At 49.7% G+C, this 26,843-nt stretch overlaps 5 protein-coding genes across 11 annotated transcripts in view; 2 read left to right on the top strand and 3 right to left on the bottom strand.

Moving 5' to 3' along the window:
• The first annotated feature begins 304 nt into the window (after positions 1–304).
• On the top strand, positions 305–3,483 carry Ly6g6d (lymphocyte antigen 6 family member G6D). The gene is made up of 3 exons (XM_020176595.2): positions 305–390; positions 491–637; positions 2,173–3,483. The coding sequence occupies exons 1-3, from the start codon at positions 336–338 to the stop codon at positions 2,394–2,396; spliced, it is 426 nt and encodes a 141-aa protein (XP_020032184.1). The 5' UTR covers positions 305–335; the 3' UTR covers positions 2,397–3,483.
• On the bottom strand, positions 3,238–5,995 carry Ly6g6c (lymphocyte antigen 6 family member G6C). Its single transcript, XM_020176596.2, has 3 exons — positions 5,851–5,995; positions 4,362–4,472; positions 3,238–3,908 (listed from the first exon to the last, which is right to left on the bottom strand). The coding sequence occupies exons 1-3, from the start codon at positions 5,900–5,902 to the stop codon at positions 3,694–3,696; spliced, it is 378 nt and encodes a 125-aa protein (XP_020032185.2). The 5' UTR covers positions 5,903–5,995; the 3' UTR covers positions 3,238–3,693.
• A 1,739-nt stretch (positions 5,996–7,734) lies between these two features.
• Positions 7,735–26,843, top strand: part of Msh5 (mutS homolog 5) — a 33,293-nt gene continuing 14,184 nt past the window's right edge. The window contains exons 1-6 of one of the 7 annotated variants that reach the window (XM_020176585.2): positions 7,735–7,816; positions 8,007–8,354; positions 8,504–8,594; positions 8,928–8,968; positions 9,107–9,189; positions 9,388–11,186. In XM_020176585.2, coding sequence (XP_020032174.2) covers positions 7,756–7,816; positions 8,007–8,354; positions 8,504–8,594; positions 8,928–8,968; positions 9,107–9,189; positions 9,388–9,492 — 729 coding nt within the window. In that variant the 5' untranslated portion in view covers positions 7,735–7,755 and the 3' untranslated portion in view covers positions 9,493–11,186. Of the gene's footprint in view, positions 7,817–8,006; positions 8,355–8,503; positions 8,595–8,927; positions 8,969–9,087; positions 9,190–9,387; positions 11,187–23,511; positions 24,410–24,780; positions 24,959–25,162; positions 25,287–25,702; positions 25,784–25,933; positions 25,997–26,843 lie in introns of those variants that run through there. The other 6 variants (XM_074082543.1, XM_074082541.1, XM_074082540.1 and 3 more) reach the window with 6 other exon arrangements.
• Ddah2 (DDAH family member 2, ADMA-independent) lies at positions 11,506–14,837 on the bottom strand. Its single transcript, XM_020176581.2, has 7 exons — positions 14,600–14,837; positions 13,395–13,757; positions 13,175–13,274; positions 12,971–13,044; positions 12,696–12,815; positions 12,002–12,151; positions 11,506–11,828 (listed from the first exon to the last, which is right to left on the bottom strand). Exons 2-7 carry the CDS (start codon positions 13,689–13,691, stop codon positions 11,712–11,714), a joined length of 858 nt encoding a protein of 285 aa, XP_020032170.1. The 5' UTR covers positions 13,692–13,757; positions 14,600–14,837; the 3' UTR covers positions 11,506–11,711.
• Clic1 (chloride intracellular channel 1) lies at positions 15,142–21,160 on the bottom strand. The gene is made up of 6 exons (XM_020176593.2): positions 20,886–21,160; positions 18,771–18,880; positions 18,446–18,571; positions 18,177–18,283; positions 17,157–17,338; positions 15,142–15,534 (listed from the first exon to the last, which is right to left on the bottom strand). Exons 1-6 carry the CDS (start codon positions 20,922–20,924, stop codon positions 15,373–15,375), a joined length of 726 nt encoding a protein of 241 aa, XP_020032182.1. The 5' UTR covers positions 20,925–21,160; the 3' UTR covers positions 15,142–15,372.

The following is a 26,843-nucleotide window of genomic DNA, read 5'->3' as shown; positions in this document are numbered from 1 at the left end:
GTTTTGGTTGAAGTGTATGAAGAAAATCCGACCCTCACACTGATATGGAATTGGAAAAGGAAGACCTTAAGGAACCCTTAAAAGAGTCTTAGGGACCCCTGGGAGTTCTCGGGTCTGAGTTTTAGAATTGCTGCTGAGGATGGGAGTTTGGGGCTTCAGAGGATGCTGAGAGCCCCTCCCTGTTCCTATTGGGCCCAGTGCCTGCTGGGGGAGACTCTTTCCTCTCTCTTTATAGCCCTATAAAGTTTGAGGCAAGGGGGATATAAGGCTGGCAGAGCAGGGCTTAGGAGGGGGGTGGGCGGGAGGGAGAGGCAGTACACACACAAGCAGACCTGATGAGCCCCTATTTTGTTGGGATCCTGTTCAGCGCCCTGCTGGGGGCTGCATTGGGTAAGGAAGAGGCCAATATGCCTCTCACACAGGCCTGTCTTTCCCCTTTGCCAGCGACTAGCCTGAAGGCCTGGGTCCAGCACCTCTTTTCTCCTGCCAGGAAACCGCATGCGGTGCTATGACTGTGGTGGAGGCCCCAGCAACTCCTGCAAAGAGACAGTGACCACCTGCAGCGAGGGTGAACATTGTGGCTTCCTGGAGCGCAAACCCCAACCAGGCCTGGGACAAGTCAAGCTTTCTGGGAACCGTAAGTCCTCAGTTTCTCCCTCTTCCCTCAGTCCTTCACTGCCTCCATAACCCACTTTAATCCTTCTGGCTTCCAGAACCTTCCAGGCTCAGTCTGGCTCTGGGCAGATGGTACTGCTGTTGGAGTCAGAGTAATCTGTACCCTTTCTGATTCTTGGCACTGAACCCCTGAGCAGACTGCAATCCTTGGGCTCCCACCTCCCTTCTCTTTCCTCTCCAGAAAGAACCTCATAGGCCCTTACAAAGGAAAAAGCTCTGCCTCTTAAGGCCAGAGTCAAAATATTAAACCAAACTTCAACTTTCAGGCACTGGCTAAGGACCAGAGAAGTATGTGTGTATATGAATGTATGTTTTCATTTTTATTGTGAAGTTATTTAGGGTTGACAGAAATGTTGCAAAGTAGTACGGAGAGTTCCTATATGTCCTCCATCCAGCTTCCCCTAATGCTAACATCTCACATAGTGCAATTATCAAAATCAGAAAATAGGGGGGCAGGTGTGGAGGCATATACCTGTACTCTCAGCTATTCAGGAAGCTGAGGATATGGGTAGGAGGATTGTGGTCTGAGTGTGAGACCAGCCCCGGGCAAAAAGCACCAGACACTATCTGAAAAATAACTAAAGCAAAAAGGGTCTGGGATCTTGGCTCAAATAATAGAGCACTTGCCTAGCAGGCATGAGGCCCTGAGTTCAAACTCCAGTACCATAAAAAAAAAAAAAAAAAAAAAAAAGAAAGAAAGAAAGAAAAGAAGAGGTAAAAAACAAAATAGGGCTTGGGGAGTTACTTAATTGGTAGAGCCACGAGACCTTGAGTTCAATTCTCAGCACTGCAAAAACAAGCAAACAAACAAAAGTTGGTACAACAGTGTTAATTAACCTAGACTTTATTCTGTTCACCTAGTTGTTCAACTCATATCCATTTTCTGGACTTGAGTGAGGATCCAAACCAGGATCCCATATAGCATTTTGTTTCCATGCCTTTTTTTTACTGGTGGTACTGGTGTTTGAACTCAGGGGCTCCTGCTTGCTAGGCAGGCACTCTACCACTTGAGCCACTCCTCCAGCCCACAGGTTCTCAGTTCTTGTCTTTCATGACCTTGACGCTTTTGGAGAGTCCTAGTAGATTATTTTATGTTTTTATTTTTATTTTTTGGCAGTACTGGGGTTTGAACTCAAGGCCTTGTACTTGTTAGACAGACGCTCTACAACTTGAGCCATGCTTCCACTCTAATATTTTTTTATTTTTATGATGGGTTATTTTATAGTCTGTCCTTGGCTTTGGATTTACCTGCTATTTTCACACAATGAGACTGAGGTCATGTGTTTTAGGCAAGAATGCCATTGAAATAATGTTGTGTTCTCAAGTGTATCAGAGCAGCTGTGCACAATGTCAATGTGCTATCACTTGGTTTCAGGGAGGTGTTTTTTGAGGAGGCAGAGAACCCGCCTGGACTCCATGAAAACACATCATCTCTGCCTTAGAAGGCAAGTCCTAAAGCTTGGACTCCAAACACCCCAGTCTTATTCTCTTTTTCAGCCTCAGTGACCTTGAGTCATCACCATCCCACCTGCGTGGCCATCCATCATTGCAATCAAGTGGAAACAGAGTCGGTGGGAGATGTGACTTACACAACCCACAAGAATTGCTGCCTCGGAGACCTGTGCAACAGTGCTGTGGCAAACACTGTGGCCCCTGCATGCATCTTGGCTGCAGCAGCCACCACCCTGGCCTGGCTCTTGCCAGAACTGTGGAGTGGGTAGTGGGAGGAAGGGTAGGGAAGGAAGGGAGGGAGTAAGGGAATGAGGGAGTTCTGAACATCTAAGGTGAGGAGACAAGTACTCCTCTGGGAGTCATTAAAATCTTTAGACTATTTTAGAGCTGACTGGAAAGTTTCATCTATCATTTGTTGATGGGAAGGCAGAAAGGGTAATATGGGGGCAGACAGCTTCTACTTTGTGGGTTCCCAGTTCATCAGTGGACTTAGTTACAAAGGTGCACTCCTTAACCAATGACACCCCCAAAGAGGGTGGAGAATCTGCCCCCAGTCACTCCTGGAAGCTGTTGCTAGGGAGAATCTTCCTTAACAATGAGGATCACTGGAGAGGATTAGGCCCTGACTTGAGTGGGGTTGACCAGGATTCCATAACCCTGTCTGGGTTTTTTCCCCTTTCCCCTATTTGCAAGTTGGCTCCTGATAAGGCTGTTTTGAGTCAAGAAAGGAAATGTAAGCTCTGTGATAAGAGGGTTGATTGGATACCCTATTAGACTTTCAGAGAACCAGGAAAGAGGGACCAGAGCCCCACCCCCATGCTCCTCTCCTACCCTTTCTGGGGAACCCTCAAACCAAACTGCACCTCCTTTTACACCTTTTACACCAGGGTGTGGTCTAAATTTAGGATAAGGGTTGTTTCTCCAAACACTGGGGCCTGTGTGCCACCCTCAGATACTGGGAGGATGGAGGCCTGAAAAACCTGTTCTACCATTTGCCCTAGCTCAACCTCCCAGAGGAAAATCCCTAAAGGATTCTTTGGCAAGGGGGAGAGTGTAATTTCTAAGGGGATGGAACACTAACACTTAGGTCTTCTGACAATAAATGCACAATTTATCAGATACAGACATTTATTACTCAAAATGCAAAGAGGTGAGTAGAGGTTTTACACAATCAGCCCCATGCAAGGGGGTCATCAGGTTCTTTCTGAGTGCTTTCTTTGGGGATGGGACAGACACCCCAGACCCAGACCCCAGTCCTTCCCTGAAGAGGGCACAGTAGAGTGCTGGAGACAAAGCGGGGAGCCCTTCAGTGACCAGTGGAGGATATAGAGTGGTTTAGAGGGAAATAGGAAGTGACTCACTCAGGAAAAACATAGTACAGGGTTCAGGGTGGAAGAGATGGATAGGGAGACCACTTTGGGTGCTGTCTCATTATAGAAATGGGAAGTGACTTGGGACATGCTCTTCAGAGGAAGGAGAGCCAGGGAGAGACCATTCTGGGAAGCAAGGGGTTCTGAGAGGCTCAGGCTTAAGCAGGTGGGAAGAGGCTCACTCAGGGAGTGAGCCTCAGTGCAGCATCCAGAGGCCAAGACCAGTCAAGGAAGTGAGGAAGACAAGAGCCAGAGTAGGAGTGGCCCGGGGGGCCAGGCTGTTGCAGTTGTCACTGCTGCAGCAGGTAGTGTTATAGTTCAGGCCTAGCTTGTGGTTGGTTTGGTTGTAGGCCTCCTGACAGGGCTCTTCTGGTGTGCCACAGCGCAGGTTGGAGAAAACCCACATCTTCCCTAAGGATAGGAGTGGGTAGGAAGTTAAGTGAGGATGGTCATTTGGCATGCCTGTGTCCACTCACCCCACACACCGTACTCCCACCCAGGCTTCCTTCCTTCCTAACTCTGCCTTGCCTTCTCTTCTTTATTTCTTCTTAGTCTCCTGTATTTCCATATCCTTACTCCCAATCCTGCTTCTAGTAACTGCTGACCATGAGGCCATGGGCCTGTTCTTGTCTGTTTTTGAATCTGTCTCCTCAGTATAATACTGGCATCTACATCATAGAGATATCATGAAACTCATTGAAATAGTGCATGTGCAGACAGGCCAGTGCCTGGCACACAGTCACCTTTGACCAAATGTTATCACTGCTATAAATTATCTGTTCTGTCTCAGTCTTAGCCCTAGATGGGCCTGTGTCCTAGAAACTATGTCCCGCCTGCTCCTCCCCCCAAAGATGGGGATATTACCAAGGTACACATTTGTCGTCAGGCATTTGTGTCCTGGGTCCAGGCGGCAGGACTGCCGATCCACACAGCCCAGCACAGGGACCTTGTAGCAGGAATGACAGCGGATGTCAGCTGGGGAGACACAAGTCAGGCTAAGGTGATGGAGATAAGATAAGTTGAGGGTGGGGTGAAGAGCCCATCAAGTAGGCACTCTGACCTGTTTGGTCCCTAGGAACAGAGCAGTGAGTGATGTGGTGAAAGTGGACAGTGGGCGGTAGGTGAGGGTGGAGTTGTTCTTTGTGTAAAGCCCACACCCTAAATATCTTCCTCCACCCCACTCCATTTGGGATGAGTCAAGAGGAGCATAGATACCAACAAAAACAAGGGACAAGAGATAGCTGGAATTTGAGAAAAGCATGGGGAAAAGATTGGGGAAAGGTTAGAGGAGAGGATGGAGACTTGAAATAGGAAGAAATACGAAAAATAAGAAGCATGAAGGTTACAGTGCTTTCAGAAATGACTTCAAATTGAGACTACAAGAAAGCCACCTGTGGCCAGGTTTAGCAATTTACTCTTCACCTTTCAGGGCTGCCAAGAGCATGGGAAGAGGAACCAGTCCTGAATGGACGCCTCTCTACTACTGCTGTTAGGCAGAAAGAATAATACCTGAGAGACAGATCATCAGACTCCATCTTAACGCCTTACCAAAAATGGAGAGGATGAGTGCATAAGGTGGTACCTGCAGGGTTCTTGCTTCAGCTAATTCAAGATTTGAGCATGCAAGGTTAGGTGAAGAAAGGGTCAGTCCAAGGGTGGAGGAGCCCAGTGGCTGATTCCTCTAGAAAATCCATCTCCTAGAAGTGAGTGGCTCTAGAATTTCCCTAGAAGGCTCAGGAAAAATTCCTGCTTCCTTTGGGAGGTTCTAAGAGGTCACTGGAACTATCCAGAAAGCTTTGCATCCCTGGTAGGGTGAGGATGTGCTACCCAGCAGGGGACAGTGGTACACTAGGAAGAGCTACGGCTGAGTACCTAAATATCCCTGATGAAGTAGGTGGAGAGAATGGGGACCAAAAGGAGTCTGGATCTGGATGCCTGGATCTCTGAGAGGACACTCTGCTGAGTGCAGGTTGAGAGAAGACAGGAGGTTAGCTGAATCCTGGAGAACTATGTACTGGAATGGGGCTGGTGGGAGAACTGGATATCAGAGTTTCCAGAAAGGGGGCACCTTTAAGTGAGAAATAAGAGACCTGGATCCCTGGCAGGTGAAAAAGTGGGTCATTCTTGGGAGTGAGGAGGAATGGGATATGGAAATCTGGGTCCTTAAGAAATGGGGCAAGGAGCTTATCACAGAGAGTCTTGGTCCTGGAGGCACCAGGAACTGAGCCAGGGGGTGGGGTGTGGGGTGTGGGTGCTTGAGATCCTGAGGAGTGGGTAGTGTGGGGCAGTGGATAAGGCAAAGGGTCAAGGTCCTAACTGATGAACCAAGTCCTTGGGGACCCCAGGTACTCACCTGAGACCCAGCAGAATAGAGCAGACAGGGTGAGAAGCAGAAGGCTTTTCATGGTGAAAGTCTTGAGAATGGTAGCAGCCCCAGCAGCTGATGGAGTAGATTTTCAGGGATCCAGCTCTGAGAGTTGGGTGGCTTTTGGGGAATATATAATCCCAAAGGCCCCTCCCTTCCCTCCCTCTGCTGGCACCTCCCTCCCCATTTACACACAGCTGACCAGAGGGAAAGACCAGAGGTGGGGAGAGGTTGTGCAGTCCTGGGTGGAGAGTGGGGTGGGAAGAGAGGGATAGGGGAAGGCAAGTGTCATTAGTGGCCACCTCCATTTTGGTTCTTGGTTTCAGGACCCTCAGTGCCCAGTCCTCTGAAGGAGCAAGAAAAAGGTGTCTGATTTAAATGGCCATAGTGGTAGCTTCTGTTGATTGCTAGGAAATAGAATGGGATGTGGCCCAAGTTGATTGCCAATGTTGGGTCCCTGAGGGGCATTGGTAGGGGCATGCAGTTAGAAACTGAGGATAGAAGAGGTCAAATTAATCTTGAGTCAGTTCCCACTTGGTCTTCCCAACTATGAGGAGAGGTTTGTGACATAAGGGGGGGTTTCTGTGATATCATAACAGCAGAGGGTGTGTATGGTGGGAGGGACTGGAATTGGGCATCCGGGACCACGCCCCAGCACAACTGTTAAGGAGGTGCTACCTTAGGTCTGCTGAGGGTTCCTGAGACTTCACTTGGGTGAGGCATCCCAGGAGGGGAGGTTCGGCGTGGGCATGGAGAGGCTAGGTAGAAGCTAAAATAAGAATGGGCTAGGCGCTGCTGGTGGCTCATACTTGTCATCCTAGCCACTTGGAAGACTGAGATTGGGAGGATTGGGGTTGGAGACTATCCAGGGGAAATAGTTCACAGGATCCTATCTCCAAAAATAACCAGAGCAAAATGGATTGGAGATGTGGTTCAAGTGGTAGAATGCCTTCCAGTCCCTCGGGGGGAGAAAAGGAAGGAAGGAAGGAAGGAAGGAAAGAAGGCAGGAAAAAGAATGGAAATAGTAATAAAAATAGCAATCACTTAAGTAGTATTCATGTCAGCCATTATTCTATGTGTATTTATTTAGTTCTCACAATGCCCTATGAAATAGGTACTTTAATCTCCATTTTACAGGTGAACCAACAGGCAGAGAGGTTTAGCGGCTTGTCAGCATAGCCCAATTAGTAGATGGCAAAATCAGGACTTGAATTCTGGCAGCTGAACTCCAGAATTTATGGTGCTCATGGCCACTGCTAAGCTGGAGGAATTAAGCAGACAAAAGTACTTGTATAAACGGCCCCAGCACAATTTTTTTTCAGTACTGGGATTTGAACTCAGGGCCTTCACTTGAGCCACTCCACCAGCACTTTGTGTGTGTGTGTGTGTGATGGTTTGTTTTTTGAGGTAGGGTCTCAGGAACTATTTGCCTGGGGTTGGCTTTGAACTGAGATCCTCCTGATCTCTGCCTCCTGAGTAGCTAAGATTACAGGCATGAGCCACCAAGTCCAGCTCCTAGTACAAATTTTTAAGTGAGCATCTTTGAAGCCTGGGCGTTTGCCTGTGAAGATTCTCAGGGGGATGGAGCTGCTGATGCAGCTGCTGATGCCTCTGCCTCCCGCCTTCTCCACTTCTTTCTTTTCTTTCTCTCTCTCTCTTTCTTTCTTTCTTTCCTTCCTTCCTTTTAATAGCACTGAGGCTTTGAACTCAGGGCCTCATGCTTGTTAGGCAGGCACTCTACCACTTGAGCCACTCCACCAGCCCCCTCCACCTCTCTTGTCATGGCCCCCCAGTACCACCCACTTCCTCCCCGCTGCCACCGCCACTGCCCTGGGCTTCCCTCCGGTCTCCCCCGCTGATTCACTCTCCACCTATCCCCACCACATCTCAGCCATGGTTCTGGTTCTGCAGCTGCTGCCTCTGCTGCTCTCGAAGGCCCATGGGGACCCAGGGGGTAAGCGATCCCAGACAAAGTTTTTGATGGGTGAAGAAAGGCTGAGGCAGGATAGGGGCTCCTGGAGAGTAGGATACGTGGAAGAAGGTCCAGAATGGCAGGAGGGCAGAGTAAAGAAATGAGGTGGTGATGGATCATCTCGCTTTGTCAACTATCCCTAACCACCGCCTGCCGCCTCCCCCCCCCCCAGCTTCTCTGGTCGGCAGCCCTGGGGACCGGGTGAATCTTTCCTGCATAGGGGTCTCACACCCCATCCGCTGGACTTGGGCGCCTAGCTTTCCCGCATGCAAGGGCCTGACCAAAGGACGCCGCCCGATTCTATGGGCCTCGTCGAGTGGCATCCCGACTGTGCCCCCCTTCCAGCGCTTCACCGGCCGCCTACGCTCCCTGGACCCTGGTATTCGGCGGCTGGAGCTGCTCTTGAGTGCTGGGGATTCGGGCACCTTTTTCTGCAAGGGTCGCTACGAGAATGAGAGCCGTACAGTGCTTCACGTGCTGGGAGACAAGGCCCAGTGTAGGGACCCAGGTTCTAAACACGGTAGGTAGAGGCATGTACAAACAGGGGAATGTAATTCGAACACACAACCCGGAAAGACAGCGGTGGGGGGGGGCTTGCTTAGGGGGAGAGCTAACTCTGTGGTCGTACCCTTGACCTTGGCATCCCTCCCCGCCGCGCCGTTCCCCCAGGGTCGAAGCATCCCCAGGTCCTTATCCCGCTGCTGGGCGCTGGGCTGGTGCTGGGACTGGGAGCGTTAGGCGCGGTCTGGTGGCTGCGCAGGTGAGTATGAGGGGCGGGGCTGGGTTTAAGGGGGCGTGACCAGAGGCGGGAGGGGCAGGACCTGAACTTTAGCCAAGAAAAGATCTGGAGAGGCTTGGTTGTGGCTTGGAGAATACAAGAGGTCAGCATTGGGAGCGAGGCAGTAGACTGGTGTGTAGAGCCCTGGCTAGGGGGATGAAGCTAGAAGTGCAGTAGGACTTTCTGAGGGGAGGAGCCTAAAGTTGTTTTGCGGATCCGAGTCTGCAAATTGCAGAGTTGCCGTTGGCGCCGCCTGCGGCAGAGAAGAACCAGCGCAACAAGATTGGTGACTCAAAGATTCATACTCCCTTACAGGCGCTCGCCCCCGCACCCGCTTCGACCACTCCCCACATTTGGTGAGACTAACTCCACCCCATTTTTCCTCTCCTACCCGCACATTCCCCCATCCCTCAATTCTCGAGTCTGAGCCCTTGCTGGAATCAGACAAGTTGGACGCCTTCTCTTCATCCTTCAGCTCTATCCCTCCCACATAGCTCCCTTCGTGAATGCCGAGTCCCAGAGGCACATAGAGGAGGAGGAGGAGCCCAAGATTCCAGGGAACCTGGACCAGGAGCCGGTAAGAGATTGGGAATTGTAAGAGGGCTGGCTAGACTCCCTGAGGAAAGTGTACCAAGAAAGCGGGAGCTGTGGTGCTTGCCTATGAGCCCAGAACTCAGTAGGTTAAGGCTGGAGGATCTAGAGTTAGAGGCCACCCCTGGATCCCAAGGCGTCAGACCAAGGAGATCATCCTGCCTTCTTCCCCTGCCTCCTTCAGAGCCTGCACTACGCGGACCTGGACCATGTGGCTCTCAGGAGGCCCTGGCGGCTGTCCGAAGTGGTCCCTGGTGATTCCTCCACCGTCTATGCAGTTGTAGTTTGAAGGGAAGTCCTAGCTCCAAAATTCCCAAACTGGGGTCTCCCAGCTCTCCATACCCCCCATCCCCTTCTTGGCCTCTCACCTAGAAGAGGAAGGCACTGTGGAATAGAAATGAGCACTGGTTTGGGAGTCTATAAAGACCTGGGTTCCAGGCTGTCTCTACCACCAATCTTTCTCCTTCAGTTACTCTCATCTTTCCTGTAACTTCCACGTCTCCTTCACCACTGATGTCCTCTCCAAGCCTGATCAAGCCCTGTCTCCCTATCCTAAGACATCAGTAACTCCCATATAGTTGCCCTCTTTCCCCCCTCCCTTTCCCTTCCTTTCAGAATCAAGTTCTTTGAACCAGTGACATACACCTGCCTCTTTCATTTTCTTCTCCTTCACTTTACTCTCACAGCTCATGGCTGGAATTGCTTATCTACTCCCCATAAGGTTGTCAGTGATGTCCTAGTAGAATTTTTTTTTTTTCAAGCATTCGTCTGGCTTGACCTTTAATTATTCCCTTGTTTTCTTTTTGTATTTTGAGTCAGGGTCTCCCTATATAGTTCACACTGGCCTCAAACTTGCCATGTAACCCAGGCTATCCTTGACTTCTCTATCCTTCTGCTTACTCAGTGCTGGGATTACAGGTGTGTACCACCATGCCTGGCTGACTACTCCTTTCATTGAACCATTTAATATTGTTGCTATTATCTTCCTTCTGAACTCCTCTTCCTTGTCTCTGTCCCCAAAGTGTCCCCCCCCATTCTAGGTTTGTCCCTTTCTCCCTCTTACTAGCCCTCCTTTGGAAAGCCCCTATGCACAACCAATCCTCAGCCCCTAAATGATCAGAGCTCTTTCCAGCCCAGATGTCAGATCTAGGACATCCTGTCTAGCTGGCCCCAGGCATTTTACATGTGACATGTCAAACCCTATTCATAGTCCTCGCCCAAGACACTCTCTGAATCCTCTGCATTCTCTCTTGACCAACTCAGTTGCCCAAGCCAGAAACTGGGAGTCATGCAGACCCCATTTATCTCTCACTCCCATACAATGAGTCTTGTCATTCTGTCTTAATGTCACTGTTAACTCTTCCATGTCCAGTACTGCCAACAGAATGTACTTTCCTCATTTCCTTCCTGGGTGACCCATAGCCCCACCTCATCCTCCTGCCCTTGAAGAGACCAGCAAGAGCCTCCCCAAGAACCTACTCTTGACAAGCACTTATTTCAGAACTACAATATTTTTTCTCCTTAGCCTTCAGCTCTGGGACCATAGGTGGTGTCTTTTGGTACAAGGTGCTACAACATTTTGTTCACTCTCCAGACTTATCTCTGTCATTCCACATGCTCACAATATGCCAGTCTTCGAGAAAGTCCTACAATATGTCTTTGCCTGGTGCATTTCTTTCTTCCTAGATTACCCTTTTCCTACTCACTACCTGCCTAATTTTTATTTATGCTCAAGATTTAGTTCAAATATAGACTTTTCTGGGAAGTTTTCATGACTCTGTTGCCCACCCCTGCATAAAACTTTTATGCTCTAGGGAGCCCACTTATTTTTTTCTCATAAAACCCCCTCCTGTAAATTCTTCCATCACAACCTGTTTTCAATTTGTAAGTAAGACATTTTTGTGTACTGTGAGTTTCCTGACATCAGGCAACTGACTCTTTTGCTATATTACTGCTAAGTTTCAGTAAATGAGTGAATGAAAATGAGATGTCCTTGGAAACATCATTTCTTCTCTGTCAAATAAAGGTAGACTTGTAATCTACCAGTCTCTGAGTCATCTGACATTTAGATGAATTCAGAATGATCTGACCGTAATTCCCATTACTGCCCTGGACATGTCACAATAGAAATTCTGTCTTGTCCCTCTTGTGTCCAACCTATGTCAGGGTTGGACGATGAGTCAGTAGGTGCCTAATGAAGGTTTTTTGAACAGTGCTTCTTTCCAGCACTGACCCCTTCCAACCTTAGGTTTCAGCCCCACCCATCCCTTTGCCCCAGTAAAACATCAGTCACAGTCCAATCTAAAAGGCCAATTCTATTTTATTGGTTTTGACAGTCTAGAGGACTCACCCAGTGGCCACTATCCTTTGTCCCCACTATGCCCTCCCTCTTCCTGGGGCCCTCTCCTCACTATTACCTACTCATCATCCTCTGTCTAACCCTCCTTTCCCTTCTACTCTCCTTGTGCTGCCTTACCCCTGGCTAGCCAAAACCCCAAGGCCAGGCCTTTAGCTGTGGGGGCGTGTGCTGAACACCAGGCAGAGGGAGCTGAGCCCAGCACCAGCCTTCTCCAGTTCTGAGCAGGACACAGGTACCAGGGTGACATCAGAGAGCTTCTGCAGTGCCTACAGGGAGGACACAGAGAGGGGAGTAAGACTTTGAGGCCAGAGCCACACACCCTTTCCAGCCAGCTCATAGTGGCCCCACGCTGGCTTCTAAAGACACTCCCACTCCTTCCTCACGTTGGGAAAGACTGAGACTTCTTTGTCTGGTTGGTGGAGCTCTTGCCCTTCCTCACCTCCTGGCTGTTGGGCAGGTCCCCACCTCCACGATGCAGGAGGAAAGGAGGCACACCAGGCATCCCAGGACGCAGAAAGAGACAGTCAGCAGCTGCGTCATCTGGGAGGGTCAGAGAGGCATATGGATGATCTGTCAGCACTGCCATTGCCTGAGGAAGAGGAAAGAGGAAGTGTTCAAGTTACGGAGTTCTCCATATTTGAGTTTGCCTGCCCTACCACTAAGGGTGCTATTAAGGACCTGGGACAGAGTTACATTTGTTGGATAATGACAGCAGGCACATAACGCTTACTGTGTCAGACAGTATCCTAAATGCTTTAGTTACTTTTGGTTGGAAGCGCTCTGCTTTTTCTAATTTCCACCTCGTACTCATAATGCAGTTCTTTTCATCCGCAACCCTCTTCTCCACTTCTCCCATGTGTCCCATCCATCTTATAAGTCACAATTTAGATGCCAACTTTGAGGAGTTTCATAAAACTCCAGAAGAATAAATGAATTGCTCCTGACCCCAAGACAGCTCCCCTGTCCCGCTCTCGTACCCTCTTATTTACTCTGTACCCTCTTGTTTCATACTAGATAGACAGCTTGGTGAGGACAAGGGTCTATTAGAGTCTCCCAGCGGGGCTTCCCCTGCCAGGAGCCACGCCTATTTTCGTTGGTCACGCCCTCTTCCTTCCCATCCCGCCCCTCCTCACCCTGACAGCTTTTTGGGCAGCTTCGCTGCTGCCAGCCACCACAGTACGGGGTCCCCCCATGCCGCAGAGGCCGCGCAGGTGGGAGGGGCCCGAGACCGGCACAGTGGAAACGGCGAAGTCCTAGGGAGAGCAAGGGGGAGGTATTAAGGGGCGCGGGAGGGGCAAGGGGATACCCTCAAACAGGCTGCTCTCAGCCTTTCTCCTCAGAGGGCCCCTAGGCCGCTCCTGCTAGCACCTGAGCCCCGCTCCCTCCCAAGGCTGTTCTGACTCCTCACCCGAAACGTGTCTGCCACGATCTCAGCTCCTCGATGATTGGTCCACTTGGAGAGACCTACGAAAAACTCCCGGCCTGACCCCAGGGAGGCCGTGGAGGTTTGAGAGCTGGAGTGAGTTTGGAAACAATGCCTGAGACCAACTGGTTTCCCAAACTCTTCTTCTCTGTGCCAAGACCCAGGGGTGCCGGCAACCCATAGTCTCACCGGTGAAGAGAACGTCAGTGCCATCCAGAGTCGCATTCTCATCCTCCATCTCCACAATTCGGAGCCCCAAATCCTGGAGGGCTTTGCGAACTCCATCAATCTTAGGGCAGTAGAAGACAGGGCAGGGCTGAGAGATTCCCACTACCAATTCTTCCTTCAAACTCCAAACATTCAGCTCTTTCCATCCTTCCTCCACCACACTCGCGCCCCTAGTGCTCACCTCAGGCCGACGAGCCGGGCTCCAGGGCCGCGTGATTAGGGCCGTGTCCCCTTGGATTACGGCCATGTCACCAAGCAGCGGTCCCAGCGGTAGTGATTCCTCTGGAGGCAGTTCTATCAGCTGCAGCCCCAGTCGCTGCCTCAGTTTACCCCCCAGAACCCCATGCTCCCTTTGAGCTTTAGCCAGATCCAGAGCCGGAAGACCAGCCCCGGCACCTTCCCCCGACGCCAGGCTCTCGGGGACACCCCGGATCAGGGCATGGGAGCAGCGACCCAGCCCCTCCCCCGGCGTCCCCATCCCATCCACACAGATGCCCCTTCCGGCCAAGCTGATTTCTCAGTTTTCTCTTTTTATTTCACCTGTCTGGGAGAAGAGACAGAAGACGGGGGTAGCAGAGAAAACAAACATGCAGAGAAGGACGTGGGGGAGGGAGGGGAGTTAAAAGCGCCTGGGTCTTCCTTCTGCCATCTCCAGGCGCTCCTCCTACTTCGCCCCACCCCTTCCAGATCTTCCTCTAGGGTAGACCCCGCTCCACACCGCACCACCGCGGATCTGCTTCTTTAAGAAGAACCCAAGGAACAAGACTAGGATTCCTAATCTCCAAAAACACCTGTTGCCCCGCTCTGGGGCTCAGTGAGGTCCCTGCCGGGCGCCCCTTTTGGCAGCCACTAGGATACGCTCACTCCCCAAAAATGCAGCGGCCCCGCCCCCTTAACCCTCTGCTGCTCGCTGCTGGAGGGACCCGAAGTCCGGCCAGGGACCCGCAGGGGTTATGGGACAGAAGGAGAAAGCTGGGGAGTCGTAGGGGCCTGAGGGATGGAAGTCACTGAATGCCCAAAAGAGAAAGGGAGGGAGGGGACAGGGAGGGAAGAATGAGAGCCTAAGGAGTTAAGCATCCTTTCTCCACCCTGGCTAGTCACGCTGCCCCTAGCGCGACCCAGTGTAAACCAGACTGAGTCCCGGAGGACTGGGAGAGGTCTAAAACGAAATCCAAGGGGCGTGGAAACGGGGGCGTGGTTCCGGGGCGCCAGCGCCACTCCTGGCTCCAGGACCGGGTATCCTTTGGTCCATCTTCCACCAAAGTCCACCTCGCCCAGCTCCGCACCCAAATGCCGGTTCCCCGCACGCTCTCCGGTGCAGGAACGGGTATAGCACCCCCAAATTACAGTCCCCATACGGGGGTCAAGCTCCCTCCCCAGACTCACCTCCAGTGGCACTCCCACTCCTGGTGCGCTGTGATCTCAGCTTGGACCCCACCCCCAAAGGACAGAGTTGGTGAAGGAGTCGTAGTTTCAAGCCAGAGAGACTGGGAGCTCGAGCTTTTGAGGGGGTCGCTGGGTAGGCGAGCTCACGTACTACGATGGGGCGGGGGCGAGACGGTCTGGCGGCTCCCGGGCATTGTCTAAGCGGGACGGGGCGGGGCCTCCCCAGACCACGCCTATTCCGCCCTGCTAGGCCATGCCCATTCCACCAGGACTGCGCCCCCTTCCCCCGAACTCGGCACCGCCTCGCCAGGAAAGCGCTGCCCGCGCCCACCCAGAGCTGGCTGGCCCTGACGGCGGGGCGGCGGGACTGCAAATGCGGCGTGGACTCAGGACAGCACCAGAGTGGACCGGCACTAAAAATGGCAACCCCCCACAAAAAGAACCCTTCTTAATTCCTGACTTCTGCCCTGAGCTCAAGATCACTGACTCATCTCTCATTCTGTGTCAACCACACTTCAAGTCCCCTTTGTGTAAAAACACTGTATTTTCATTCTGCATTTTATTACTGAAATACATTGTCCTACCCATCCCACCCCACAATAAAAATTTTACCCTTATCTTTTTTTCCCCAGACCCTGCCCCCAATCCCGCACAAGTGCCCCACGATTCTCTGCCCATTGGCCATTTTGGAGTGTGTCCATTGGAAGCAATGTGGAAACCACCCAGGGCCTCTGTGGAGAACATGGAGGGGGTTAGGAAACCCCAAGAGGGGCTTATTTGAGGGCCTTGGCCACTTGCTCATAGGCCAACTCAATTTCCTCATCATCTGGACAGGTGGAGGCGAATTCTTCTCGAGCATAGGCATTGTTCAAGTACCGATGCACTCCCCGAAAAGCCTCAGGGATGGTGAATCCCCTGTACTTCTTACATACCACCTGGGGTTGACAGGAGAAAGATCAGCATGTTAGTCTCAGGGAAGCCACCTTAGCTGCCATGCTTCCCCATGGCTGACATGATAAAATCAGCCTTCTTGTTCAGGCATGCAAGAACCTCTACCATCTGGTTTCTCTTACTATGGATTCTTCTGGTTTTTGAGACAGAGTCTCACTATACAGCCCAGGCTGGCCAAGAACTCATTATGTAGCCCAGACTGGCCCTGAACTTGAGATTCTCCTGCTTTAGCCTTCTGGGTGCTAGGATAACAAGTGTGCACCTCCACACCCTGTGTCTTTCCAGATTCTTATCTCCCATACAAAATCGTTTTCTCCAATTGGTTTTCTGAACTCCTCACTCTCGTAATGTCATCATCCTTCCTCTTCACTTAATGAAATCCCTGCCATTAATAACCAGCCCCAGCTGGGCAATAGTGGCTTATCCATGTCATCCTAACTACTTGGGGGACTGAGATTGGGAGGATCACTATTCCAGGCTAGCCTGGACTAGTTCAAGAGAACCCAGCTCTAAAATAACCAGAACAAAATGAAGCAGAGGTGTGGCCCAAGTGATAGAGCACCTGCTTTGCAAGACTGTGTTAAAACCAGTCTCACTAACCCCCCCTCCCCCAAAAACACAGTCCCTTTCCAGACCATCCATTTCCATGGTTCAATTTTTCTCCTCTTGATTATATATATATATATATATATTTTTTTTTTTTTTTTTTAAATAAGACATAGGCTGGTGGTATGGCTCAGTGCCATAGTGCATACCTAGGATGTTCAAGACCCTAGTACCATTCACAGCACCAAAACAAAAAAATAAAAACAAATAAAACAAAAAGAGGAAATTCATAGACCATAAAATTCTCCTCTTAATTTGCAGTGACTTTTGTCTCTACTTTTCATTTGACTTTTAATCATATATTATCATGGATTTTTTTGGGGGGGGGCAGTACTGGGGTTTGAACTCAGGGCCTCATGTTTGCTAGGCAGGCACTCTTATCACTTGAGCTATTCCACCAGTCCTACTCATGTATTATTAGTTAACTTAATTGTGAATGTTTATCTTCTGCTAGATTTCAGCCTTTGTAGCTAAGGACCAATCACAAAACATCTTTTGCCTTTCAGTGCCTAGTGTATAGATGTTCATTAATCCAGTTTACGGCAGACTGGCATTGGGCCTATGCTTCAAAAACTACACTATAGCTTTGTGAATATGACAAAAACATGGGAAGCAGCATTTTTCATCTTCGTCAATAGGAAGTGGAGACTAACTAAAGCTATAAAAAGAGCTACAGCTTTGACTCAGGAGAAGCCTGCTTTGTCTGATCTGGGGTTTGGGAAGGATACACAGACAGGAAGAGCCTTCTTGAAAGTCATACCGGAATGTGCTACTCGTCATCAGGCCCTGTGTTTGCAAGGTTTATATCATGAAATGGAATTCTCTCCTCAGGTAACAACTGCTGTGGATTGAGCTGGGGTTGTTGGGCTGGAGTGTGCCATTGGTAGCAATCTATGGAAACCACCCTAAGAAAGAAGCCACCTTTGAAGTGGCTGTCATGGAAGCCCACGGGGGAGGTCCATCCCAGCAGCTATCCTCTGCTCCAATACTGACCACCCACCTGCACTATGTGGAGCTTTGGCAACAGGTTGCAGTCAGCCAGAGTGAGCTCATTGCCATCCAGAAATTTCCTCTGAGAAATGCCCTCATCTTCAGCACTGGTTTCATCCACTTCTTCTGGGAGGGGAGATGTCAAGTAATTATCTAAGACCTTCAGGGCTTTCAGGAGCCCCTTCTCCAGATCTGTGCAAGAGAAGCAGCTAATTAGAACATCGAGAGAAGACAGAATCTGCTCAAGAAGACCAATGGAAAGCTGTTTGTGTGTGTTGGGGGGAGGGGGCATTAGCTTATGGCTAATGGCAAAATAATAGTAAACAGGGTTGGGGATGTAGCTCAGTGGTAGACTGATAACATGTGTGAGGACCTGGATTTAAACCCAAGCATCACAAAAAAAAAAAAAAAAAGAGTGCTTAGAATAATATTTGTTATCATTATTATTTATTTTTATTTTGAGGCAGTGCTGGGAATTAAACCTAGAGTCTTGCACATGCTAGGCAAGCTCTGTACCACTGAGTTACATCCCCATTCCCAGCCCTATTCTGAGCATTTTAGGCAGGCTCTTTACCATTTGAGTCATATCCTCAGCCCACCTATTCTAAGTAATTTAGAAACAAAACCTCACTTAATTCTCATATCAATCCAGGAAATAGGTATTATCCTTATATTATAAATCTGGAAATGGATTTTTAGAGGTTAAATGAATTGACAGTCACAAAGCTAGTTGGATTTGTACTCAGGTGGTCTGGATTGTTGTTCAGCAAAATTCTATTTTGCCAGAAAACAGATCAGCAACTATCTAATGTCTTCAGGAGTGCAGAAGAGGGTAGGGAGCAAATGAGAGCCTTAAAAGTCTCTGCCAATAAGAAGGCTGAGAAATATAAGGGTAAAGCAAAATTGGAAGCCTGGAAGAGTTTTGCCAAAATCTGCCCTATCTCTAAACTTCCAGGTGCCCCTAATGCCTCTCCACCTTGGGTCTTCTCTCTTCCTCCAGGACCCAGGCCCTCTGATCCATAAAACTTACTATCATTGAGTGCTGGGTTTGAATTCTTGATGTAGGCAGAAAATTTAGCAAATATGTCCAGTCCAGCTGTGTTGGACTCAGGGTTCAGAGCTGCCAGCTTCGGGTACCTGAAAGCCGGTGGGAGAAAAAAGGGATAAGATTCCTTCCTGGGAGAAGCCCCACCTAGCTCTCCTTCCCTCACCCCACCACCATCTCTGTTTTCTATTTCTTCAAACTGTGTTCTCCAAACTCTACCAGCTATCACTCTCCCTTTCCAAGTACCCATATACCTGGGAGGGCATAGCACTGCCTCCAGAAATTCCTCAATCTTGTTGGTGTCTGTGTGTACTTCAGTGCCATACAGTAGGAATGGGAGTTGCCCTCCAGGGCACAACTTCTGCACTGTCTCTGTTCGCCTGGGGAAGGGGCCAGGTATCAGGACAGAAAAAAAAGGTCAGGAAGAACTAGAAAGGAGGATAGAGGGATGGAGGAAGAGAAATGGGCTCCTGATTGGGGGGGGGAGTTTAATACGGAAGGACTCAGGTGGGTGAGTATGTGTATGTATGGATACATGCGTGTATAAGAGGGAAGTTTAGAGAACAGAAGTGGGCCCACCTCTTGGTGTCAACCGTGGTGACGTTGAAGGTGACTCCCTTGAGCCAGAGCACCATGAACAGTCTCTGAGAGAAGGGGCAATTCCCAATCTTGGCCCCATCACTTCCAGCCTGAAAAGCAATTCCCCACTCCAAGGTTAGGCTTGGTATACACCACTTGTCCCAGGCCATTCTCAACACTTCCTATTCTCAGCCCAGTTGTGTTCCACCTAGTTATGACACTCACACTGTCCCTGTCCCCACTAAAAGCTATCCCCAGAACTGGATTCTTCCCCCTTAGGCCTGGGTCAAACCTAGAGCAGAACAATGGGAAATTTTTTTGACAAAGGCAGGCTTCTGGTTTCCTAGAGATTAAGGAGAGGTGGGAGAAGGCTGAGGGAATGGGTCTTGGAGGACTTGGAGGATGTGAGTCCTAGAGAGATAGGATGCAAGTGAGACTTTGGTGGAACTAGAACTGCAGGATAAAGACCTGGACTCCTGGGTTCCTGAGTGGAGTAGTCTAAGACAGGAGAGGTGGGGCAGAGTTTGGAAGCCAGTATTCTGGTTCACTACACCTCCATTCAAGCTGTTTCTGGCAGCTGACTGGGGACCCAAGGGGTCCTGAGCCTCAATCTAGAGAGGGAGGGCCTTGCAGAAGGGGCTGCCCTGTAATTGGCAAGCAGTGACCTCATCTCCCAAGGGACACCTCCCCCTCGGCTGAGTGTGATTCATCTCCTACCGAGTCTCCGGCCTCAGCAGCTTCCTTCCTGGCAAGGAAGTGGGGGCAGGGACCTGCAAGGCTGAGGCCTGGGAAGCTAAGGCCACCCCTCTAGTCCCACAAACTCCTCGCTCCCATTATCAGGTCTCTTAGACAAATCCTGTGGCTCCTGATAATCCTCACACAGGACATGAGGCCAGGATCTCTGTAGTACAGCCTTATCCAGGAGTAAAAATAACCCTGGAGGCTAGAGTGAGGTGGGGACCACACCTAAGGAGGCGGACCCAGGCTCCAGTTGACTTTTCTAGGCCCAGAGAGAGGGAATGGCTGCCAGAGAAACCCTGAGCACAGAGCATAAAGGACAGAGAGAAACAGGAACAGACAAAGACAGTATGAACAAAAGGGGGAAAACAGAGAAAAAGGACACAGGAAAATGGAGGATGGGGAGAATTTGCAAACAGAGAGACACAGACCAGCCCAAGGAATGGAGGGAGGGGCAGAGATGAAGTCCAGAGACCAGGGAAAGAATGCAGTGCTGGAGGGGAGGGGATGGGTCAGACACAGGAAGGGCTGCTGCCTGTGGTTTCAATACCCAAGTGCCATGGAACCACCTCTACTCATTCACATACACGGAGGATAGACTTGGGGCAAGTCTCTTTTTTCCTCTTGTGTCTATAACCCCCCCATGTCTGCACTTACCCCAGCTCTCTTCTTCGCTCTAATCTCTCTTCCCAACTATCATCACAGTAGCTATAGCTAAGCTCTTATATCCTTCCAATATCCCTCTCTAGCCTACCACAGTAAAGGATCACCCCATCACCTCTTCACCCTGTTTCTTAAACCCTGCTCCCACTATTCTCTTTTCCTTCCACACCAACAATTCTTGCCAATTTACCTCCTTCCACTCCCAGACTTCCTGTAACACACCCTCTTCTTTGAATCCTCCCCCAAGACACACACACACACACATATACACACACTTTCTCTTTCCCCCCAATTTTTCTTTCATAGGGCCACATGTCCTAGCTGATGTTTTCCTTTGCCTTTCCTAAATCCTGCTGGGCTCCCCCTTCCCCTTTCTCTCCCTGTCCTTGCATCATTTCACGCCCCCACCCTATCCCAATCAGTCTTCTCACTCCTGGAAACTCCCTTTACTCCACATTTCTGTCCTGTAGACTACTGGAAACTTGCTCTGCTACAAACTTTTCAGGCTCCAGTCTAGAAAGAACTCTTATTACACACTCAAAAGTTAATTGTCTTCACCTCCTGCAAACCTCTCCCCCGGCAAGACTGCACGTGGGATTGGGGCTGGGGATCAAGGAGGGAAGGGATTGGGGAGTTATAGCCTGGAGCTGGGGAAAGGAGAGGGTTGCCTTTCAGAAATTCAGAGGGTGGCCAAGGAAAGAGGACGTTTTTTACCTTCACGAACAATTCGACCTGGGGTTGTTCTTCGGCCATGGTTGCGTCGGGGACCAGGAAGCCGCGGTCGCTGGGGGAACTGGGAGGGGCCCGGGACTAAGGAAGGCGGGTCTCACAGTCCGGGGATTCTCTTCTCCAGACCTAAGGCTGTCCCTTCAGCACAACACAAATCCAATAAGCCCGGTTCCCTCCAGATACTGCCTCTCCACTGGCCAGTGCACCTCACACCCAGCTCCTCCAGCTCTGTACCCTCCCAGGCTGGCTCTGGGAGCAGCTGACTCACCGGTCTGCCCCGCCCTGAACCTGGGGAGGGGACAGGACAGGGCGGGACTGGAGACCAAGGGAGTGGGTCCAGAGGGGAGGTCCTCAGGTCTCTCAGAGGCTCAGGAATGGGAATCCCAGGACTCTCCTTGTTTCTCTGATCTCTCCTAAACATAGTACTTTTTTTTTTTCTGCCTCAGTTTCCTTGCTTCATCATAAGGTTTGTCTGTCCTCTCACAGGAAATAACACTAACAGCTGGGGCATGCCCATTGAAGTTGGGATCTTAGAATGGAAATGTACTGCATGCCTTCCAGACTCCAGTCTAAATTCGGGATTGCTAAGACTCTGATCAGAAGGAAAATTTGGAAGTGGGAGCTGGAACTGGGGAAAGGGATCAGTGAAAGGTAGTGCAGGGGATGGAAGCCAGACCAGGAGGTCTGGTGGTAGGGAAACAGAAGAGATGTGGGGCTTCATGACAGGGGGAGGTCCTCTGGGCCCGCTTTCACTTCTGCCTCCCATCCTGGGCCCCTTCCTGTGTTCTTTGCCCTCTTCTCACCAGCAGGTTGCCTTGGAGATGGGGTGTCCAGTGGGGTTATCATGACACTAGGATAAAGCTGCAGGGATCCTGGGGTGGATGGTGGGTGGTAGCTGGTTCTATCATGGGGGATAAAACAAAGGTCAGGTAGAACATGCGAGTGGAGTCAGAGACACCTAAGTAAATAGAACAGAAGAAGAGTAGCTTTATCCCTCCCCAGTAACCTGCATTTTGGGGGTGTTAACAAACTTTATGACCTGCTGAAAAAATTCCAAAATATGTCCCATTTAGACATATTCCAACCTCCATACCCTGAATTTCTCTCCTGTCCAACCATCCTTTTTCTTTTCTACTCACTAACAAAAGATCTACACTTTTGGGAAAAACATGGTGGACTTCAAGGATATAGAAGCAAACCAGGGCTTGACACTTAAGGAAAGGGAGGAATTGGTGGAGGAGTGGGGTGGAGTGACACAAAAACGTTCTGCTAGAAACCAGCAGTTAGTGGTTTCCTCTTGTGCTTCCTCTTCTGTGGGTTTTCTCCTCCCTTTCTCCTCACCAGAAAGAGGTATTCTTTTCCTTGAATTGCAACAATTTATAAGGATGTAGAATGATTTCATGAGTGTGTGTGTGTGTGTGTGTGTGTGTGTGTGTGTGTGTGTGTGTACCCCCTCCATGGTGGCCCTGAAAATCTGCATGAGACCACTTTCTACTGATGGGAGTAGGGGTTGAAGCAGCCTTATTTCCCAGGGTCCTCTCCTATTCCCATAGTCAGTGTCCACCAGAGGATCTGTCCCCCCAAATCCCTCCTCTTCCTCTCAGAGATCCCCCTGGGAGAAGCTCAGGTAAATGGAGCCAGCTTTAGGCTCAAACAGGTTTGGCAGCCTCTCCCCCGCCTGTCTTTTCTCCTACAGCTTTACAGCTACAGCTGCCAAGATCATCAATATTGACTTTAGCTGGCTGGTGTTGCTACCCACAAGGTACCTTGCCCGAACACTCCAGGTGACAGGCAATGCTGCCCTCTCCTGGAACCACCCAGCAATACCTCATGGATTTGAGTCTTGGAGCCCCTGAGTCCTGAATCTGAGGTTTCCCTCCCATCTCATCTTCTTGCCCCTGCTTTTCTTCTGTCTCACTAATATCTTTCTTCTCCTTCTCCAGCCTTCTCTTTCTGCTCCCTTGTCTTGGTAAACCAGTCTCTAATCTCTTCACACCCCAGGTTGGAAGGTATGTTCCTCCCTGCCACTCCCCAGAGCTGTCACCAGCCTCCTCCATGTTTCCATAGCTCTATTACTCAACAATTTGCCAAAGGTAACCATTAACCCAGCCCTTAACTCTGCTACCCTACCTTTCCCCGCTGGTGGGTATTTTCCAATCAGTGGTCAGCACAGCCAGGACATCTCACACATTTTTTTCTAACCTCTTGGGCAGGATCTTCCCATCAGTATACCTAAAACAAAGCTGAGGAGAGATGTATTTAAGGGATTAAAAAAAAAAAAAGTATAGAGCTGTGACTCATGCCTGTAATCCTAGCTACTTATGAGGTGAGATCAGCAGGCTGAGATCTGGAGGATCACGGTTCAAGGCCAGCCTGGGCAACCACCACCACCCATTTCCAAAAAAATCAGATTAAAATGGACTGGAGATGTGGCTCAAACAGCAGAACGCATGCTTTGTAAGCACAAAGTCCTGAGTTCAAATTTCAGTCCCATCAAAAAGAAAAGTATATATTTCTTTCTTTCTCCCTTACAGTCTCCTCTCTTCTTCTCCTGTCCCTCCCCCAAAACACGCTAAAAATAACTTTCAAGAAGCAGGAACTTCATTATGTTCTCTGTTTAAGAGCCCATCAACTGTCCAAGAGTAGGCGCTAAATAAATAGATGCTGAATGAATGAATAACACACTCTGTTATTAGGAGCGTGTGTATGGGGTGAAGAGTAGGCTTAACCTGTCAGGGGTATAGATGCTCTCATTAAGTATACTTATTTCAGAATTTGGTGTCATTTGAGTACTTCCATCTCCTCCGAGGTGTGTGTGTGTGAAATAATAAATCAGGCCCCTTGCAGGGGTGGTAACAGCCTGCACCTAGGAAACAGGCAAAGTAGGGTTGAAATAGGAGCAGTGCTTGTTTCCAGTTATTTGTTTAAAACATTAATGTAGCTCTTACTTTGTTTGCTAGGCACTGTTCTAAGTTCTTTATAAATATTAACTCAGACGGTACAAATATTAACTGGGAGTTAGCACAGGTTGAATTAATGTGGCTTCTCTTCACGATTCAAGGGGTAAAAATGCCTCTGGCCCTTTAAAGGTCGGGCTCCATCCCAAACCTCTCCCCCAAGCCCCTCCCCAACGCCGCTAGACCCCCCTTTCCGGGGCTAGGACTCTGGCTCAGCTCAAGTTCATCTTGTGGGCTCCTCCTGGCATCAATCAAAGCCCTGAAACACTGAGAGTAGAGGCCTGGCTGCTAAGCAACAGCAGAGGGCGGGAAGTTTGAACGTTCAGGTAACGCCCCTAATGCGAATAGACCAATCAGCGCTCAGACTCTTCAGCGCCCAGACTCTTTCTCGTTCTACTGGATCTCTAGGTAGGCTCCAGGACTCTCCGACCAATAGTAGATAAGAGGGCGGGGCGTGTGCGTGCGCAGTCCCCAGCCCACGCCCTGGCGCGCGCCATCCGCGAGTTACAGGCGGCTGGCCAGAGGCGTAGTCTGGCGTCGGTTGCGACCCAGGTGACGGAAAAGGCGGGAAAACGCTGCGAGATGGCCACAGTGGTGGTGGGGTGGGGGGGCGAGAGCGTGAAGTTGTGGTCATGGGGCAGAAACAGATTAGATGTGTTACAACTCGTCCCACAGGGCCCTTAGACCTAACCCTTCCAAAGTACAAATCCATGTAACAAATGAGGGTGGGCCGTGTGGGGTTTCCCACAGTAGGTATTTTAGAGAAATACCTGCGAAGTTGTTCGCAGTGCCCCCATACCTGTCACCACAGCTCTTTACGTCCCTCCCAGCCTCTCGCATTAATTCCCGGTGGGTTTGCATTTCTGCGCACCACCGAGCCTCTTCAAAATGTCGCATCTGAACTACCTGAACTTTCCGCATAGCAGGGCCTCCAAGCCCATGGCCGCCTTTAAAGCGACCCAGGACAGAACGCCGCAGGGACCGGGACCCGGGGCGGCTCGGGACAGCTTCCCCTGCCAGGGCCCAGTGGTGGGCCCCGGAGAAATGGGAGAAAGCGAGGAGGAGGACAACGACAACGACAACGACGAGGAACCTGCTGAGGTCTCAATCGGGAGAGAGGGTGGGAAGTCGACAGGAATGTCGGGGTGTAAGAATAAAAAGGCGTTGGGAGGGCGGGCAAGCCACTTACCCATGCTGAGAAATGGGGTGCCCATGCCTGTCTCAGAGGTTTGATAACAAGGCCTGGCAAAATCCTACACTTCTGAAAGGTTCAAATATTGGTTTCCTTTCTTCCCTGTGGGACAGATCCATCTGTGTGTGCTGTGGAATTCAGGAAATCTGGGCATTGCCTACTATGACACTGGTGACTCCACTATCCACTTTATGCCAGATGCCCCAGACCAGGAGAGTCTCAAGCTTCTCCAGAGAGGTGGGGACAGAACCATGAATTCCTCTACTCTTTAGGTTTGGAAGTGTGTTTCAGTCACATGTGCTATCTGACTTCAACAACCTCTGTTGTTTTTAGAAACTCATTTCATTATTCAACAGGTACTACAATATGTTAAATGCTGCAGGTACAGTCCTAGGCAAGTAAGTCCTGACTGTCTTCCAGGGTTTATAGTCTAGTGACAGTCTCTAGGAAATCTTTCTCCCTCCTACCATTTTGACAGTCTTACTAACTTTTCTAAATCTCATTCCTGACTTTTACCTATGTTCCTTATAGGTTGAGCACTCCCTACTCTTACAGGGAGAAAATCAACTCTTGAGGGAGAAATGGTAGCAAGGAGAGTTCCCTCTTAGTCAAAGGATAAAGGTCTTTTAACTCATTTGGTCTATCTTTTCAAGTTCTGGATGAAATCAATCCCCGGTCTGTTGTTACAAGTGCCAAACAGGATGAGAATATGACTCGGTTTCTAGGGAAGCTTGGTAAGGACTGGCTAAGGGGAGAGGGAAATGAGAAAAGGTTAAACATGGAATGTTCCAGGAGGGTAGAACTGGGTGAGGGGGAGAGTGAAATGGGCAGAAAGACTTGAGATGTACAGAAAGAATTGATGATCCTTTCTTTGCCTCCCACAGCCTCTGGGGAGCACAGAGGGCCAAAGAGGCCTGAAATCATGTATTTGCCAAGTGTGGATTTTGGTATCTCCTTTTGTTTTTCGAATTCCCCATCCCAGTGTCCCCACCCTTTCTCCTAACTCCACTCTGTCACTAAAGATTTCCCCTCAGCCTTTTCTCATCTTAAACCCACCTCTCTATGCCCAGTAACCAGATTCCCTAAGATCTCTCCTGCCCCTTACCATTTTATAACTTATTGTGAAGACTTGTCTTAGGGATGAGGGCCTCACCTGAGAGGAAGGAGTAGTAAAACTTTTTGAACAGCTTTGATTATTGGAATTTTCCCCTTTAAGACAGTCATTTATCATTAAAAAAAAAAAAAAGTCACTGCATTAGTGACCCTGATGATCATAAGGCACTTCCAAAATTTTCCTAGGTTTGAAAAAGGACAGGGAATGTTCTATCTTAATTAGATGCGAGGGTATAATGTTACTAGTTCTATCGGTGCAGTCTTTTTAACCTAAACTCCCCAATTCCAGACAGGTATCTTTCTCTCCTGAGTCATTTATCTTTCTCAGGTTCTGTTTTTCACCAAAAATTTTTTTTTTTTTTTTTTTTTTTTTTTGTGGTACTGGGGCTTGAACTCAGGCCTTCACCTTGAGCCACTCCACCAGCCCTTTTTTGTGAAGGGTTTTTTGAGATAGGCAAGCTCTCACAAACTGTTTGTCCAGGCTGGCTTCAAACCTTGATCCTCCAGATCCTCCTGAGTAGCTAGATTACAGCTGTGAGCCATCGGTGCCCGGCTGCCAAATATCTTTATCTTACATAGAAAATTAAAAAAAGAATTAGACTAAAAGTCTGGAAATTTGATGCTTGCTTCAGCTTTCCATTAACTGCCTCGGTAAACTTGAGCAAGTCACATCATTTCTTT

Source organism: Castor canadensis, chromosome 8 (assembly GCF_047511655.1).
Source record: "Castor canadensis chromosome 8, mCasCan1.hap1v2, whole genome shotgun sequence".
NCBI lineage: Eukaryota > Metazoa > Chordata > Mammalia > Rodentia > Castoridae > Castor > Castor canadensis.
This window is presented reverse-complemented; position numbering and strand designations above follow the sequence as displayed.

Bases quoted from the DNA above. Each gene is read 5' to 3' on its own strand.
- Ly6g6d (XM_020176595.2), top strand. From the start codon at position 336: ATGAGCCCCTATTTTGTTGGGATCCTGTTCAGCGCCCTGCTGGGGGCT. The intron at 391-490 runs GTAAGGAAGAGG...TTCTCCTGCCAG, and splicing joins CCTGCTGGGGGCTGCATTGG to GAAACCGCATGCGGTGCTAT. The intron at 638-2,172 runs GTAAGTCCTCAG...TCTCTTTTTCAG, and splicing joins AGTCAAGCTTTCTGGGAACC to CCTCAGTGACCTTGAGTCAT.
- Ly6g6c (XM_020176596.2), bottom strand. From the start codon at position 5,902: ATGAAAAGCCTTCTGCTTCTCACCCTGTCTGCTCTATTCTGCTGGGTC. The intron at 4,473-5,850 runs GTGAGTACCTGG...GTGTCTCCCCAG, and splicing joins TCTATTCTGCTGGGTCTCAG to CTGACATCCGCTGTCATTCC. The intron at 3,909-4,361 runs GTAATATCCCCA...TCCTATCCTTAG, and splicing joins GACGACAAATGTGTACCTTG to GGAAGATGTGGGTTTTCTCC.
- Ddah2 (XM_020176581.2), bottom strand. From the start codon at position 13,691: ATGGGGACGCCGGGGGAGGGGCTGGGTCGCTGCTCCCATGCCCTGATC. The intron at 13,275-13,394 runs GTGAGCACTAGG...TACTGCCCTAAG, and splicing joins GCCCGGCTCGTCGGCCTGAG to ATTGATGGAGTTCGCAAAGC. The intron at 11,829-12,001 runs GTGAGGAAGGGC...TCCTCCCTGTAG, and splicing joins ACCTGCCCAACAGCCAGGAG to GCACTGCAGAAGCTCTCTGA.
- Clic1 (XM_020176593.2), bottom strand. From the start codon at position 20,924: ATGGCCGAAGAACAACCCCAGGTCGAATTGTTCGTGAAG. The intron at 18,572-18,770 runs GTGGGCCCACTT...CCCCTTCCCCAG, and splicing joins ACCACGGTTGACACCAAGAG to GCGAACAGAGACAGTGCAGA. The intron at 17,339-18,176 runs GTAAGTTTTATG...TCTCTTGCACAG, and splicing joins AAACCCAGCACTCAATGATA to ATCTGGAGAAGGGGCTCCTG.